The 13,739-nt window shown below is 47.4% G+C and overlaps 1 protein-coding gene across 1 annotated transcript in view; it reads left to right on the top strand.

The window, feature by feature from the left end:
• Positions 1 to 13,739, top strand: part of LOC119404881 (cyclin-G-associated kinase) — a 67,597-nt gene that overhangs the window by 33,506 nt on the left and 20,352 nt on the right. Inside the window, exons 10-16 of the mRNA XM_037671571.2 lie at positions 105 to 303; positions 945 to 997; positions 4,403 to 4,674; positions 6,796 to 6,929; positions 7,766 to 7,882; positions 8,596 to 8,676; positions 11,881 to 11,983. Of these exons, the coding sequence (XP_037527499.1) occupies positions 105 to 303; positions 945 to 997; positions 4,403 to 4,674; positions 6,796 to 6,929; positions 7,766 to 7,882; positions 8,596 to 8,676; positions 11,881 to 11,983 (959 nt within the window). The remainder of the gene's footprint in view (positions 1 to 104; positions 304 to 944; positions 998 to 4,402; positions 4,675 to 6,795; positions 6,930 to 7,765; positions 7,883 to 8,595; positions 8,677 to 11,880; positions 11,984 to 13,739) is intronic.

The raw sequence follows: 13,739 nt of genomic DNA, 5'->3' as shown, positions 1-13,739 counted from the left end.
TCTACACAGCAACACTTGGAACTGCCATGGCCACTTGCCTGCCCTCACCGTTTATCTAGGGTTGGTGACTTGCCACATCCCACCTTTCGTTTTGTCATTCGCAGCACCGCCCAGCCGGCCACCTCCGCCGAGCCTCAACGTCCATGGGGGCACAGCGCCTTCCGCGGCTGCTCCTCCTCCTCCATTGGCAGCGGAAGGAGGCTGGGGCAGCGCAGGCCTCTTGACGTCGCTGCGTGGCGGCGCTGGTAGCCTGCTCAAGCGTCTAGGTGACACCTCCACCAAGGTCATGCACATGGCCCAACAGTGAGTGACACACACTGCCTTGGTTCCAATTTCTTGCTTGCCCCCTCCCCCTTTGACGCTCATTGGCCACCTCTGGAAAGACAAGCCAAAGGAGCAACTTAAGCTTGTTATTTTTGAGCGGCAGGGATCACACTGAAAGCGAGCTGTGCATTCAAAGAAAGAAAGAGAAGGAAGTGCTCGAGGTCATGATGTGTGCTGATGTATGGATGCAGCTCCTTGCCCTCTTGTCATTCCTTCCTCTGTGTAGCTTTCAGTGCGGTCGCTGGGACGAAAGGAGAGAGAAAGCACTTAAAGCGTGAGACAAATCTTTGCAACTCCCCTCATACTTGACAGATTCTAAAAATTATTGTGGCAGTCGATTCGCGAGGCAGGGGCGGCTGCTCCCCAGGTCACCTAAGAGGTGGGGGGGGGGGGGCAAAATCTGCCCCATACATTGACTTAGTAGGGGGGGGTGGACGCTGTGATGAACCTTCCCCCCCCCCTGATGGGGAACCCTGTGCATGCCTATGCCAATAGTGAGGTCATTCGATGATTACTTGGAAAAGTGTTTCAGGGCCCCTTTAAGACTTGACATAGTCGTTCCCTTCTTATTCTTTCACCCCATTTCGTTCTTTTCTAATATTTGTTTCACTCTCTTTCAGGACGATGGGCAAGGCTGACTTGGACTTCAACTACATCACAAGCAGAATTGCGGGTGAGCACTTGATTGCTTGTGGGGCCTTTTACTGTATGATGTTCACGTTATCATTGGCGTTTCCCCTTCCCTGGCAAACGCTTTTCTCGCATCTTATCTGTCGATTGCATGACCTGTCTCACTGCAACTTTATTCAATAGATAAACGAGTCTTTAAGCATTTAATTTTTCTGCTATTCCTTCACTTAGTTGAGAAATCAATCGAGCTGTCATTCAGCCAGTTGATTTTTATGTTCTCTCGGCTTTATTCGCCATTATGATTTGGATTCTCCTTCCTTGACAACCATTTTCCTATTGATTACCTTATTAATGAACTGCATGACCTGCCTTTAATTCTTTCCTTTCAGTTTATGGACCCTTGGGTGGAAATGTCGTTTGCGTGTGGTTTCTTCACTGAATTGAGAAGTCACTTGAGCTGTCTGTCAGTCAACAGTTTTTAAGCGAAGCTTCTAAGACATATACAGTCGAGCCCGCTTATAACGAACCTGAGCGTGACGCGGCGTCCGTTCGTTGTATCCTGAAGTTCGTAATAAATGAAAAAACAGCTTTTAAAAAGTTACAAGTGAAAACCCAAAATTTATTTTTTCGCAAAAAAGTCCGTGATGCACGTCTGCTTCGAGAGTGCCGATGCGATAAGGGTGGTCTCCAGTTTATTTAAAGCAGCAGCATGCTCCTCGCCGAGGCCCTTGGCATAGAGAAGTTGCCTGAGGCTATCTATGTAGCCAATTGCTACAGGCACGCTTGTGGGCGCTGGCTCCAACGTTTCATCGTCGTCGTCATCTGATTCCTCCGAGTCGCTCTTGCCGCGCACTTCATTGACAATGCCCTCATCCGTGCACGGTTCCGCGGTGTTGGCATCATCATTGGCCATAACGAAATCATCCCAGCAGATGTCCCGCCCTCCCATGTCGGAGTCGACAACACGCTGCCACAAATCGCCGCCGGAGTGGTCCTCTTCGGAAGCTTCAGGGTCGACATCGGCTCCGACGTCGGCGAAGCCGGCCTTGCGGAAACAGTTTTGCACACATGTAGCCGTTACCTCCGCCCACGAAGCCTTTACCATCTCCAGTGCTGAGTACAGCGACACCCGAAGCGGCAGGCTGGCTGCCGGCCGGTCAACAGCTATGAGCATGCGCTCCACAACGTGGCGCCCATAATAAGCCTTAAACGTGCGGATTATGCCCAAGTCAAGCGGTTGCACTTTCGACGTTGCGTTGGGCGGCAGGAAAAGCAGGGTCACTGCCGTGAGAGAGGCTTGTACGTGGTGCGCGGAGCAATTGTCGACCACAAGCAGCACACACCTGCCTTGCTTGTGCATGTCGCGGTCTAACTCGCTCAGCCACTCTGCGAATAAATCGCGCATCATCCACGCTTTAGCACTATGCCTGTAACGCACAGGCACATAGCCCCGAAAGCAGCGCAGCTTCTTTGACTTGCCGATTACAAAGGGCACGCGCCGGTCGCTGCCATCCATGTTGGTGTACAAAAGCGCTGTGACGCGCACTTTACTGTGCTTGCCGCCAGCACATGTGTCGCCTTTCATGGCGTGTGTTTTTTCTGGAAGCATCTGGTAGAATAACGCAGTTTCGTCTGCATTATAGACGTCTCGCTCCGCATAGCTTAAAATAGTGTCTCGATTTGCTTCAAGCCACGAGGCAACGTCTTGGTCGCTGGCCGAGGCCGCCTCACCGACAATCGATTTAAAAACAATGCCATGACGCACCTTGAACCGATGTAGCCAGCCATTTCCTGGGCAGAAGTCGGGAAGTCTTTCGCTTTGGCCAGCATCATAGGACCACTTATCGTAATGTTCCGAGCCTGCGCGTCGATGAACCATTTCAGAAGCGCTTCCTCCACGTCCGCGTAGGTGGCCCTCCGCAGGCGCTTTATGTCCGTCGAGTTGGCATCGGCACTGATTATCTTGTCCTTGTTCTTTAGAATCGTTGATATCGTTGACTTGGACACGCGGTACTTCTTAACCAGCTCGCAGTTTTTAGCGCCTTGAGCTAGCTCGTTTAGAATGGCTCGCTTGGTAGAAATGTCCAGCGCTTTTCGCTTCGTGCCATCTGTTTGCGCGGAGGGCTTCCCGTCCACCATCCTGACACACACGCACACCAACAACGAGCAAGACGTGCACGTGCGACACACAAGCAAGTAAGCGTAGAACGGCTCTGCGCCCTGTCTGAGCTCGTTTCTACCCAGAAAAAGAAACTTCGGAATTCGAGCCGGCGTGGACAGGCGGAGGAGTTGCGATAAAGGGGGAAGAGAGGAGAACGGCCTTGGGATAGAGTCACTGTACTTGGGAGAGTGGCCTATGCACGCAGCGGTCAGAGAATCTCATTGGGGCGCCGGTTCGCGGAAGGGTGAAAACGGCTGTCACACGGGACGGATCGTGAAAAGTTGAACTTGCGCGGCCCCACCGACTTCGATAATTCGCACTTCGTTCCGCGTAAGCCATTTTTACCCTTCCGCACGCGTGCAGGGCATGCTGAACGGAGTGCAAAATGAGCGTGAACACGGAACGAATCGCGAAATATCGAAGTCGGTGAGCACCCCGCACCCACTGGCGATGCGCGGTGCTCGGAGCAGCAGGGGGACAAAGGACGGAGGGGTGCGTAACAAAAATCTGTCGGGGAGAACGACAATGAGAAGCCTGCGGAGGCAGGATCGGCGTTTGGCTCGCCGATGGCTTATAGGTGGTCGAAAGGGGTGTCTCCGCAGTCGCCGGCCGACTCCGTTCGCTGTAACCGATCGGCAGGGTTCCAAGGCGTTCGTTGTAAGTGTGATTTTGTGCCATTGAAATAATGTATATTTCCACGGTCACGTGGGTACCGTTCGTTTTAAGATGAAGTTCGTTTTAAGTGGGGCGGTTATATGTGGGCTCGACTGTATTTCTGTAGTAACGGTGGCACAGTTCGCGAAAAATCAGGCGCCAGCGAGTCTACAGAAATGCGGGTGTACACAAATAGGCCCGCGGAGGTGTGCTGATCAGATGCGTATTTGTACGCACTGTTTTCCATTCACTAATGCTCTCTGGATTGTGGGCTCGTCGGCGATCAGCAGTTTATGATATGGAAAACTGATCTTTTATCTAGGTCTCTTGTCATTACACGTTGCCACATTTCGTTGTTACCTTTCATTGTTGCACTTTGTTGTTTCTTGCATGACATGTCGTAGTTGCCTGTAGCAACTGAAATGTTGCACTGCGAAGCCGTGGGTGAAGGTCCAATTTCTGGCATGGAGGTAGGAAAAATTTAAGAGGGATCATTATGCAATGCGATAAAAAGAAAGAAAAGTAGAATGCCAGGCTCATGCACATGCCAAGCTTTGCTTGCCTCGATTTTCCTGGTAGGGGAAGGGCTCCTCATTTTTTTGTTGTCCTACTCTTTCTCGTGATGGCCGGCAGTTATGTCATACCCCGCGGAAGGGCTGGAGTCCGCGTACCGCAACCACGTGGAGGATGTGCGGACGTTGCTGGATGCCCGACACCGCGGCCACTACGCTATCTACAACGTGTCGGGCCGTGCCTACTCATCGGCCAAGTTTGACTGCAAGGTCACCGAGCGGGGCTGGCTGGCACGCAAGGCCCCGCCCCTGCACACCCTATTCAACTTGTGCCGCTCCATGCTGGCCTACCTGAACCAGGATGCCCGTAACGTGTGCGTCGTCCACTGCCTGGTGAGTCGCACTTATTTTTTCTAGTGAAGCTTGTTATGAATTGCAGATTTCGGAGGGGGTGGCGGCGGATTTGTACACGAAAAACTCAGTGCCGGGTCAAATTCTGTGACACCGCGATGCCACAGACTTTGACTGTATTCGCTAGGGCCTGCATAATTCTTCATAGGTAAGAATGAATTACATTGTGTTCTAAGGGACCCAGACACATAATGGGGGGAACAAAGGTCTTGGGAGTCCATCAGGTAAAGAAAATAGATTCTGGGGCAACATTTCGGCATCTGCAATGCCCAATCTACAATGTATCAAAATGATTTTGCAATGCACTGTAAGTGACCAAAAAAAGAAATCATCAGCACAGACAAGGAGAAAGAAGCTCAAAACTTTACAATAATGACGGGAGTTGTGAAGCCATTGCTCATCTTTCCCGCCACTGACTGCCACCATCTTGGTGCGGTTCGAGAGGTCCGAGTGCTGCTTTTCCTTTCGTGCCGTCCTCTCCGACAATGGCCCTACAGGAAAAGCAGAAATGTAAGAAAAGTCAGTTTCACCGCAAGGGTGAAGCAATAAATGCATTAGCAACAAATTGGAATGTTATACGAAGTAAGACTAACAGCTAACTCTTTTGGATCCGATCTCGTTTAACTCTACATAACGCTACTTTAAAGCGAATGCGGCCGCTCTAGGGAGCACAGCACATATACGAGCAGTCTACTAATGTCTGTAGAGATAGCGCCAGTGCTCGCGACTTTGCCCTTATGATAAAAGTTCACAGTTACTGCTCAAGCAACGCAGCCTCCCCCTCCCCTACCCTGCCTACTGGCGCGCCTTCATGCTCCTTCACCCGACGAAAGATGGGCGGGCCGTTTCCTCTCTGTTTGAGGAGCCATCAACGTGGGGGTGATGTTATGGCATGTGCCCTTTGTGCGATGGAGATGGCCAGCTCGTTTCATCTATGCTTCAGCCACGTTCGTCCCTAGCGCTCGCGTGCTTTTCTAGCACGTAGAACATATGATGCCCGGGTTGATGTTAGTGATTTGGACTTTATACGGAACATGACTGCTACGGCGATGGCAAAAACCTGCCAAGAGTGTCCATATTGTTGCTGCCGTAATAAAAGTAGGAGCCGGTCTGACAAATGGTGTGAAGAGCACAGTCCTCCTATTGGCTCTGCACATCAGCACACTGAGTGACGCCTTTCTGTTGGCTATTGCTACGCTACCTGAAAGGGGCCCTGCAACATTTTTTCAGCATGGTCAGAAAACGCTGCCGATCGGTATAGTCGAGGCTCCTGAGAATACTCGAGCCGAACATTATAGCGCAGCATGCGGCCTGGAATTTACAATTAATTCTCAGTCGGCTAGAAATCGTTCCCTCTTCTCTCGACAAATGAAGCCATAAACCCAAATGACCGCTCCTTAAACCCAAAACCCAAAGTCCATGGGCATTGGCTGATTTAAGCATTGTAAACTGCATAGTTACCGTGGCCACCGCAAAACGCCACATGTGCCCGCGTGCGTGCGATCACGCTGAAAGTAAGTTGCACGTTCGAAGAAAAAAAAGAAAAGAAAGTGCTCAAGGTCATGACACGTGCTGACGAAGGGACGTATCTTCTTGCCCCCTTGTCACCCCTCTCCCTGCGTAGCTTTCAGCACGCTTGCTAGTACGAGAGGAAAGAGAAAGCGCTTGAAGCGTGCGACAAATCCCTGTAATTCTGCTCGTACTTGACGGATTCTAAAAATTTCTGCGGCAGTTGATTCGTGAGGCAATAAACTGTTTTAATAAAGCCATTGAATGATTAGTTGGAAAAGTGTTCCAGGGCCCCTTTAACTGTTGCACCGCTGTTGCCGGTAGAGTGCCACTCTACTGAACCTTTTTTGTTAGAACCACTTTTCAGGTGCTTCTCAGCCAACTTGTAGTGAAGTGCACAAACAGTTGGCTTATTTTCCTGCGAAACCTTCCTCGCGTGTTACGGGACAGGTCTGTGGAAGGTACGAATGTTCTTGTGAAAGAACTTCGGGTGGCCTGAAGTAATCCAGAACTCCCGAGTGCATCTGGTGTTCTTTCGTAAACCGCGTTCTTTCGTAAACCGCGAGCCCTGTCAATGTGGACCATTTACTGCAGGACGGCAAGTGTTCGTCGGCAGTGTTGGTGTCGGCCTTTCTGGTGTTCTGCCACCTGTTCGACAGCCCCGAAGAGGCCCTGCAGATGTTTGCCGTTCGCCGGTGTCCCGTCACCCTCTGCCCTTCCCAGACAAGGTCGGGCACCATTCTGTGCATTGAAGTTAACAAAAGCTGCATGGTTACCGATGAATTTCTCGTTTGCCCTACATCTGTAGTATACAGCAATTAGCACATGACTAATTGCACCTCATTTACACCACACACATGAAATTTGCAAACGTGTAACGAAAAGTGCTCCGTCGCCATTTGTGATGGTGATGACACCGTACCTGACCCCTCTTATGGGAGGATGCCGCCAATGCGGTTTCGGTTTTGTACTCAATTATAGTGCGCAGGCTATTTTCGGATTAGTTCTATCGGAAAGGATGTGTGCCTTAGGTTAGATTTTTTGAAACTTGAGAATAAAGATATCATCACACTTCCTCCAATTAAATGCTTGGCTGTCACTTTGGAGCAGTGCAGGCTCATGGCGTGGGATTATTGAGGTGGTCTGTGCCCATTTGCTGGTCAAGACCGAATTGGATTATACGACTGTTTTGCATGGTCCCCTCAAAGTAATGGAATCGAGGTTCCACTGTAGTTAGAAAACTAAGGCAGTGGTGTAGTGACGTGCTTATGAGGGGCAGTGTGATTTGCACGTTGCTGCAGAATTGCACTGGGCCAATCACATTGAATTTGAGGGCCCAGTGCACTACTCCTCATATGGATTGTGACAATACCTGGCAAGCTGCAGTTCTGCAAGTACTCGTGCAGTTTTGATGACAAATGCAAACTTGGGAAGCCGTACGTGCTTTGTTTAACAGTACATGGCCTGCGATTCACTCGACATTTGCTGATGGGACTCCCACCTTTCATAGACCTCAATTCATGCCCCAATTGAGCTTAGTTTGACATGTTCGCCCTTCTTGCAGGTATATCCAGTACATGTCGCAGATGGTCTCCCAGAACCACCAAGTGTTGCCGCACCGGTTCCCGCTGCAGATTGTGGCGCTCACACTGAAGCCCGTGCCTCTGTTCACAAAGCTCAGGTGAGCTTGGTCTTCTTTTATGAACCGTTATGCCAGATACGGAGTTGGTGATCATTCTGGGGCCTGCATTCAAAAAAGAGAGGGCATATTTGGGGCATCTGCTACATCAATCATAACCTATCTTATGTTGTGTGCCACTCATTGCATCATTGCTGTGCGCATGGTACTTCGAGGTCAAGAATGTAACACACGCTATCTGTGTGACATAGCATTCGTGGTAGGGAAGTGGTGAATGCCGAGTTTTTTGAGAAAGGCATTGAAAGCAAGCCAGATGATTATTGTTGTTGTAGAACAAAGACTCCACAATGGGTGTAGTCTGTATTTAGAGCTAGGCTACCCTAGAGTGTAGGGTATGCCTTCAAAACTTTGGTCTTGCTGATGAAGTTTCAGAGCACAAATGCCTTACCTTTGCCGTATTTCTCACCGTGGTGGATCATGGCTACGGTGTTCCGCAGCTGAGGTCACAGGTTTGCTTTACAACCCACAGTGGCTGCATTTCGACGAAAACAAAAATTTAACTCTGCTTGTGTTCCTTGGTGCATGATAAAGAAATTGGTGTTCAGAATTGAATTGAAGTGCCTCTTCATTTAAGGTGTAATCAATCAATCAATCAATCAATCAATCAATCAATCAATCAATCAATCAATCAATCAACCAATCAATCAATCAATCACTGAAACAATCTGTAATCTTTGTTGTTTGCTTTCTCCTAGGGATGGATGCCGGCCTTTTGTTGAGGTCTACGTTGGCGAGGAGAGGATACACAGCACATGTCAGGAGTACGAACGGATTGCGTGAGTGAAATTCGTGCTAATCGGTAATTTTGGTGCTGCGCTTGTGAAACTTGCTGTCAATGGTCGCAACCTTCAGGAAACATTGTGTCACACATTGTGGCAGTGTTAATTTCCCTTTTCCTCTCAAAGGGACATTAAAGTGATGCGCTGAACTAGTTTATGCTGATAAGTTATTCTGCGAGAACTTTGCCATTGTTAATTTCACCATCATAGGTTTCTTATTGGAAGAAAACACGGTTTACAGTTTCATTTTCAAATTTTACTCCGAACCGTCAGCACTTCAATGTAGAGCTGTGTGAATAGCAAAATTTTCGGTGCGAAGCGAATTCGAATATTGAAGTGTGAGTGCGAATTGAATCGAATATTTTTCGAATATTTGTCGAATATTTCTAGAATACTTTTCGAATAGGGGTGTGCGAATATTCGAAATTTTGAATATTTTTCGAATAGTGTTTGCTATTCGATTCGCACTGAAATTTTACTATTCGAACTGTTCGAACTTCCCAAAGACAAATGCAGTCAACGTACAGTTGAAAGTGACCCCTTCAGATTTTCAATATGCTTCACCTCATCACACCCCGTATTGCGGCAAAGCTGCCTTTCAAGCTCCATTACGGTCGAACTTAGGCAAGAGACGTCAACGTCCGATTGGAAGTGGTCCCTAGATTTTCAATATGCTTCACCTCATCACAACCCCGTATTGCGGCAAAGCTGCTTTTCAAGCTCCGCTACGGTCACAAATGTATTAACTCAAGAAAACGCTGGTTCCAACATGGAGATGAAAGATGTGGCAGAGTTGGGGGCTCAATTAATGCTGTTTTGGACCTGAAATTTGGGCAGGAAGTCCGAAAAATCGGACGCCGAAGCTTTTTAGTATCCAAAATTTCAGATGTTCTTATATATCGATGTCTACGAGGCAGATTTGGAACTCTGGACTTGAAGGGAGCACACCGTTGTCTGCCGCATCAGTTGGCCTTCCACAGAAGTTGAAAGAGGAGGAGAGGCTGAGGAAATGGCATCTTTGCCTATCACGTGTAAAGTGTTGTCGGTGGTTGTACCAAGTTATGTACATAAATACCATTCGGCCAACTGATGTGGCGGACAAGGGTGTGCTCCCTTCAAATCCGAAGTTCCAAATCTGCCTCGTAGACATCGATATATAATAACATCTGAAATTTTGGACGCTAAAAAGCTTCGGCTTTTGATTTTTCGGACTTCCTGCCCAAATTTAAGGTCAAAAACAGCATTAATTGAGCCCCCACCTCTGCCACATCTTTCATCTCCATGTTGGAACCAGCGTTTTCTTGAGTTAATACACTTGCGGACGTAGTGGAGCTTGAAAGGCAGCTTTGCCGCAATGCGAGAGCGTAATGAGGTGACGCATACTAAAAATCTGAAGGGGTCACTTTCAATCGGACGTTGACTGTATTTGTCTTAGGGAAGTTCGAATAGTAAAATTCCAGTGCGAATCAAATTGAATAGCAAACACTATTCGAAAAATATTCGAAATTTCGAATATTCGCACACCCCTACAATGTGATGTAGATTTCAAGATCTTTTTTTTTTTTTTTCATTTTGGCAATATTGGCTCGATAGAGTTTACTGAAGCTGGCTTTGTTATGTGTCTGGCTCTATTAGAAAACTGTGCAAGTCTTTTTTACCACCAAAGAATTAGGTAAGCCTAAGCAGACGCCATCGAGATCTGTGATGTTGCAGCGAGTTGATGCAGGAAACTTGAGGTAGCATTACTAGCGGTATTCTTTTTTTTTTTTTTTTTGCATATCTTCTGGCTTGCCAAGCGTCTTGTGGCCGGAGTGATGCTTTTGCTATTTTGAAAAAAAGTAATTTACTAATACGAGAGAAAACGTTTATTCTAGGGGCATGTGAATACTCGAAACTTCGAATATTCAATTTGAATAGTGTGGTATTTGATTAGATTCACAACGTTTACTGTTCGAATTGAACAGTAAACTCAAAACTTCATGGCAAGAATTGAAATCTGCACAAGAATTACATACCTGCACTAAATTTTGCAAAATTTTATGCACAAGTAGACAAATTAGCTTCAATTACCAGATCCCCCCCCTGTTGCGCTTTTGTAAATGTTGTGCCAGTATTCAGGTGTAGTGGCCAGAGCATGGTATTGTGTATGATGCTGAGCACGTTGTTACAATAGAGTGCCAAAATTCTACTGAACAAACCCACCGAAATAGCAGGGGAGCCATTGCAAAATTACAAAGAAATGTCTAAAAGTTAGGAAACTCAGCATTATATTTTGGGTTATCCGACGATTAAGAACCTGCAATGAACATTGTGCCGATCAACCATCATTACACCTCCCACTTGAGAAAGCATGCTGAGAGAATTAAACTATGAAGATAAGATTAACATGTCAGCACTAGTGTGTCTAATAAGTGGCTGAAAAAAAAAATAGTGACATGCACAATGGTGTTGCTTGCCGAACACAACTAGCAGCTATCCATCCTTCACGACAACATTAAATGCTAACAGCGTATGTGGTAGCAGCATATGTGGTAATGTTTACAATGCATAAATTTTTGTATATTATTTCGTGTACAACAAACTTACCTTTTCACGTTCGATTGGTGAAAAAAAGTTGGTAGTTGTACTATTCATATTAGAAAATATTCTGAAAATATTTGATTCAATTTGCACTTGGTTTTCATTATTTGAATTTGCTTCGAAGTTGAAAACTTGATATTCGGAGCCCCCTATTTTTTTTTTCTCTCTTTAGTGTCCCTTTAGTGGGCTTTATCCTCTTCTAGCTGCATCTGGGCTTTTCCTGCAGCCTTAGTTTGATTTGTTTACTTTTTGTTTTTTTACGCATCTTCCTTTCCTTTGCTCATGATGTCTCTGCCTATATTCATAAACTATTATCACTACCGCTGCTATTGCTGCTACTTTTTAGCGAGCCATGCTTATTGTAACTGCGCAAAAAAACGGACGGAAGCTCGGAGAGCGAGAAAAGGACAAACAAGCGCAGACTATCAACTGAAGTTTTATTGCGCAGTTACAATAAGCATGGATCATTACCAACTAGCCCAACTTACCACTCTTCTGAACTTCATTTTTAGCGAGGCTGCTTGATAAGCAGTGTTGAAAATCGTACATGGTGAGTATATTCGTTTCAATGACTGACTGCATTCTGTGTCTTTCCTCCTGCTTCACTGGAACGCCGTGCAGTCATCACAACTATGCAGAGAAGCAGCTGACGATTCCGCTGAACGTTGCAGCTGCAGGAGACGTGACTGTTGCAGTCTACCATGCTCGGTCATCGTTTGGAAAGGTCAGTGCAGTAAAAATCGCAACCTGGGTCTGAGTCCTTTGAAAATCGGCCCATCCGTTTCGTGAAGATGGTCGGACAGTGAAGTTGTCTTAGTTATACGGAGTGTTACACAGTGTGTTGCACCTGCAAGTCTAACTTCACAAGCAGTCTATTAAATCGCCGATATTCGTCAGGCAGCTTGCTCCTCAGCGGTGCAGATGACACGAGGTCTACCCGTCTTGAGTCAGGCGAAGTCTATAAGATTGGCTAGTGGAGACCACGTGTGGTTAGGAAAAGCGCGCACGTCTATGCGATCAGCTAGTGAGATCGTGTGATGTCGTGAATCCGCCATTAGATCTGAAATGTGCATGCTTACACCTTATTCGTCAAAGCGAGATCATGTGAACTGCCAGCTCAGCCAATGGCATTTCAGCGGACTCTTACTACTACTACTGTGGCACATGTTAGGTAAAGACAGTTTTGCTGTAAAATATGGCGAGCGAGACCTACAACCATGCACGGCATACACTCAGACCTCATTATAACAAAGTAGCATCTGCCATGAAAACAACTTCGTTATATCCGAAAATTCGTTATAAACGTTTATTTGTAACACTGTAGCTATGATAAGACTATTCTTCATTTACTTCGTTATAACCGATGATTCGTTATATCCGTGTTCGTTATAACGAGGTTTGAGTGTACAGTCGAGCCCGACTATATCGAACCCGTTTATATCAAATTATCCCGTATATCGAACAATTTCTAAACACGGTAAATTTACATTGAGAAAAGTATACTATAGCAAAAGTTACTGTTACATCGAATGAAAATAGCAACGACAACCGATATATCGAACTCCATGTGCCTCAAAAGTGCCCCAGCAAGTTGGCTTTCCCTCGCGGTGGTGGGGAAAACTGCCGGTGCCACCCTAGAAAAAGTGGTTTAGACCCGGTTGTGCACGGGCGAACACCCCCCTGCAAGAAATGATCCTAGCCCGCTCGCAGCGCTTACAGCCAATCAGAGGCCGTCGTGCTTTCTCCGAGGCGCGGAGGCGGTAGAAGTGAGCGCCATTTTTTCTTTCTTTATGCTTGTGTGCCTGCTGCTGCCTGTTTTCCTCGAGTCCTCATTCAGCGTGGTCCGTGCTGGTGGTGTTGCCTGTTGGTGCTCTGTGAACTTTATTGGCGCGCTGTCATCATAGCTTGTGCAAAGAGGCAGAATTTGCCGTTCGCCGCGAAACTGGAAATCATAAATCGGATCGAGCGCGGTGAAAAGAAGTCCGACGTCGCCGCCGCATACAAAATTCCAAGGAGCACCTTGAGTACTATCCTGAAGAACAAGGCAGACATCAGGGCCAAGTCGGACAAAAGGCCAGGCGCCCGACGTGTGCGCACTGCTGTGTACGAAGATGTTGAAGCAGCTGTTTACAAATGGTTTGTGGACGTTCGGTCGTGAAACATCCCGGTGTCCGGCCCTATGATCGAGCAGAAAGCCAAGGACCTTGCTTTCGTGCTTGGCAGGAACGATTTCCAAGGTGGTTCAGGCTGGCTCCAACGGTTCAAAGAACGGCACGGCATCGTTGGCAAAGCTGTTACAGGTGAAAGCAGAGCGGCGGACCTGGACAGCGTAGACAAATGGCTCGAGGAAAACTGGCGAGATATCGCAGCAAGATATCAAGCCCAAGATATCTTCAATGCGGATGAAACCGCTCTATTTTGGCAAATGTTGCCAAACAAGACACTTGCGTGTCGTGGCGACAAGTCTTGCGGCGGCAAGG

The sequence above is a fragment of the Rhipicephalus sanguineus genome, chromosome 9, assembly GCF_013339695.2.
Source record: "Rhipicephalus sanguineus isolate Rsan-2018 chromosome 9, BIME_Rsan_1.4, whole genome shotgun sequence".
Taxonomy (NCBI): Eukaryota; Metazoa; Arthropoda; class Arachnida; order Ixodida; family Ixodidae; genus Rhipicephalus; species Rhipicephalus sanguineus.
Note: the sequence above shows the minus strand (reverse complement) of the source record. Positions and strands in the feature narration are given on the sequence as shown.